At 40.8% G+C, this 1,853-nt stretch overlaps 1 protein-coding gene across 1 annotated transcript; it reads left to right on the plus strand.

The window, feature by feature from the left end:
* Positions 1–1,108: 1,108 nt before the first annotated feature.
* PPTG_22290 (hypothetical protein) lies at positions 1,109–1,382 on the plus strand (the record flags this gene model as incomplete). Its single annotated transcript, XM_008902873.1, has 2 exons — positions 1,109–1,239; positions 1,340–1,382. The coding sequence occupies 2 exons, from the start codon at positions 1,109–1,111 to the stop codon at positions 1,380–1,382; spliced, it is 174 nt and encodes a 57-aa protein (XP_008901121.1).
* Between the last annotated feature and the right edge of the window lie 471 nt (positions 1,383–1,853).

Below are 1,853 nucleotides of genomic sequence, written 5' to 3' on the forward strand. Positions count from 1 at the left end.
TACTTTAGCCAAGACAAATGATTTGCTGTGTGTTTGGACAGTAAATGCATGTGTTTTGCATGTTCTGTCTTGCAATACTTTGCTTGCATCCTTCAAGTAAATACTAGTTTGTACGGTACAAATAATCTCAAATCGGACTGGTTATTCTGTTACCCCTTTCAAATGCATGTAAAAAAGAAAAACGCTTTGATCAGTTTGGTATGCTACACTGCTATTATTTACTAGACTACTGTTTCAGAAGTCGGTATGGTGTTTTGCATCTAGTTTGCCGTGTAGTTAGTCCATAGCTAATAGTGTTCGTAATCATTTAAGCTTTGAATGCGAGTTCCTCAAATCGTGTTTGCAGCACGAGTTGGCAGAAATGGCACATTTAATTATAGCCCGACGCTTTATCGTGTATAATAACATTTGTTGAATTCAGCCGAGATAAATTGCGAGCTTACCGCTTGATATCTTTATTGCGGTCAACTAATCAAAACTGCGTTAAAGATTTAAGATTAATTTATATGGTACTTGAAAACCTATAATAATAAGGTTAATACGGTACAGTACTTCACCCTATCCTGGTTCAGGCTGGACCATTGGCGATTACGAGCTCTTTTGCCTGCAAAAACAACAGCTGATGAGCAGCAATGCCTGACCAGACTCCGGCTGTTGTCAATAGAAAGCACTTCAATGCTTAAAGAGATCTGCTTTTTGAACGTTTTCTGTACAAAGTGAACGTCTCGCGTGGATGTTCTATCGGTAGTACTTCGATGAATTTTTTGTTTTAATATATTTCACATTAGCTGATCTATTGTTTTATAATCTGGAGTATATTAAACATCTTGTTAAACAAGAGTACAGCGTTGAATTGGCAGCACATGTACATACAAAGGATCAATTTTGTTTGTTTCGATTGCCTCTTGCGAAATCCGTGCGCGGTGCCTTGCGTTCCACCATATTATACATGTAGTCCTGAATATTTGGTATTATACTTTCAGGCTTATCTCTTGTAATACCGCGGTACATGTACCATAATACTACATGTAGTGTCTATTCCACGCTAATTCTGGGTTGCCGTACATATAAATAAGATCGTCGATGGTGAGCTGGCTCTCTGTCACACATGGACGATGGTAAAGTTTCTGAAGCCTCACCATCATCCATGTCTAGCATGAACAAAGCTTATGGTAAGCTGACCAACGGGAGACACCGCGTGGCTGCCACACGGTGTGGTGGCGTAACCAAGGGATGCCAGTAACGGTACAGTTCCTCTGGTACCCACTACGTCTTATCCCCTTTTAAAGTTGATAAGATCGTATCCATCTATGACACTAACTCTTTTTAACTCTTTTAGTACCAATCAGCAGCCCCTACAATTAGAGCTTCGCGAAGACTGAGATAGAATCAAACGCGCTACGGAATCGACGCTGCTATGATGGCGTACGTCGAGTACAAAATGAAGTAATTTGGCTTAGCTTCGGTGTGTTAGACGTATTAGCAACATCAATGAGTGTTTCGCCCGATATAATTTAATAAATCTACGCACCTATAGGTCGAGTCCCAACCAATGCGACTTGCTGTTACTATGCATATACGGGTGACCCGTGGGGCAGAAGGACGTCCGATTCTCCGAAACTGTAGCCTTGTTGCCCTTTGAGTCTACGTAACAAGGCCAATCAACGCGAGCGAGACAGTGCACGATATTGGCCTTATAATAAAATAATACACTTGAAAAACAACCCGGGGAACCGCAATAATTCTTCGGCTAGTTTGCGATCAGTATCCTACTAATATCTGACTCGTGTAATGTGGAGCGGAACATAAAATTTCGTCCGTGAAATACTTTCTATTAATACTTTAGCGGCTAC

Source organism: Phytophthora parasitica (assembly GCF_000247585.1).
Source record: "Phytophthora parasitica INRA-310 unplaced genomic scaffold supercont2.14, whole genome shotgun sequence".
In the NCBI taxonomy this organism is placed as follows: domain Eukaryota; phylum Oomycota; class Peronosporomycetes; order Peronosporales; family Peronosporaceae; genus Phytophthora; species Phytophthora nicotianae.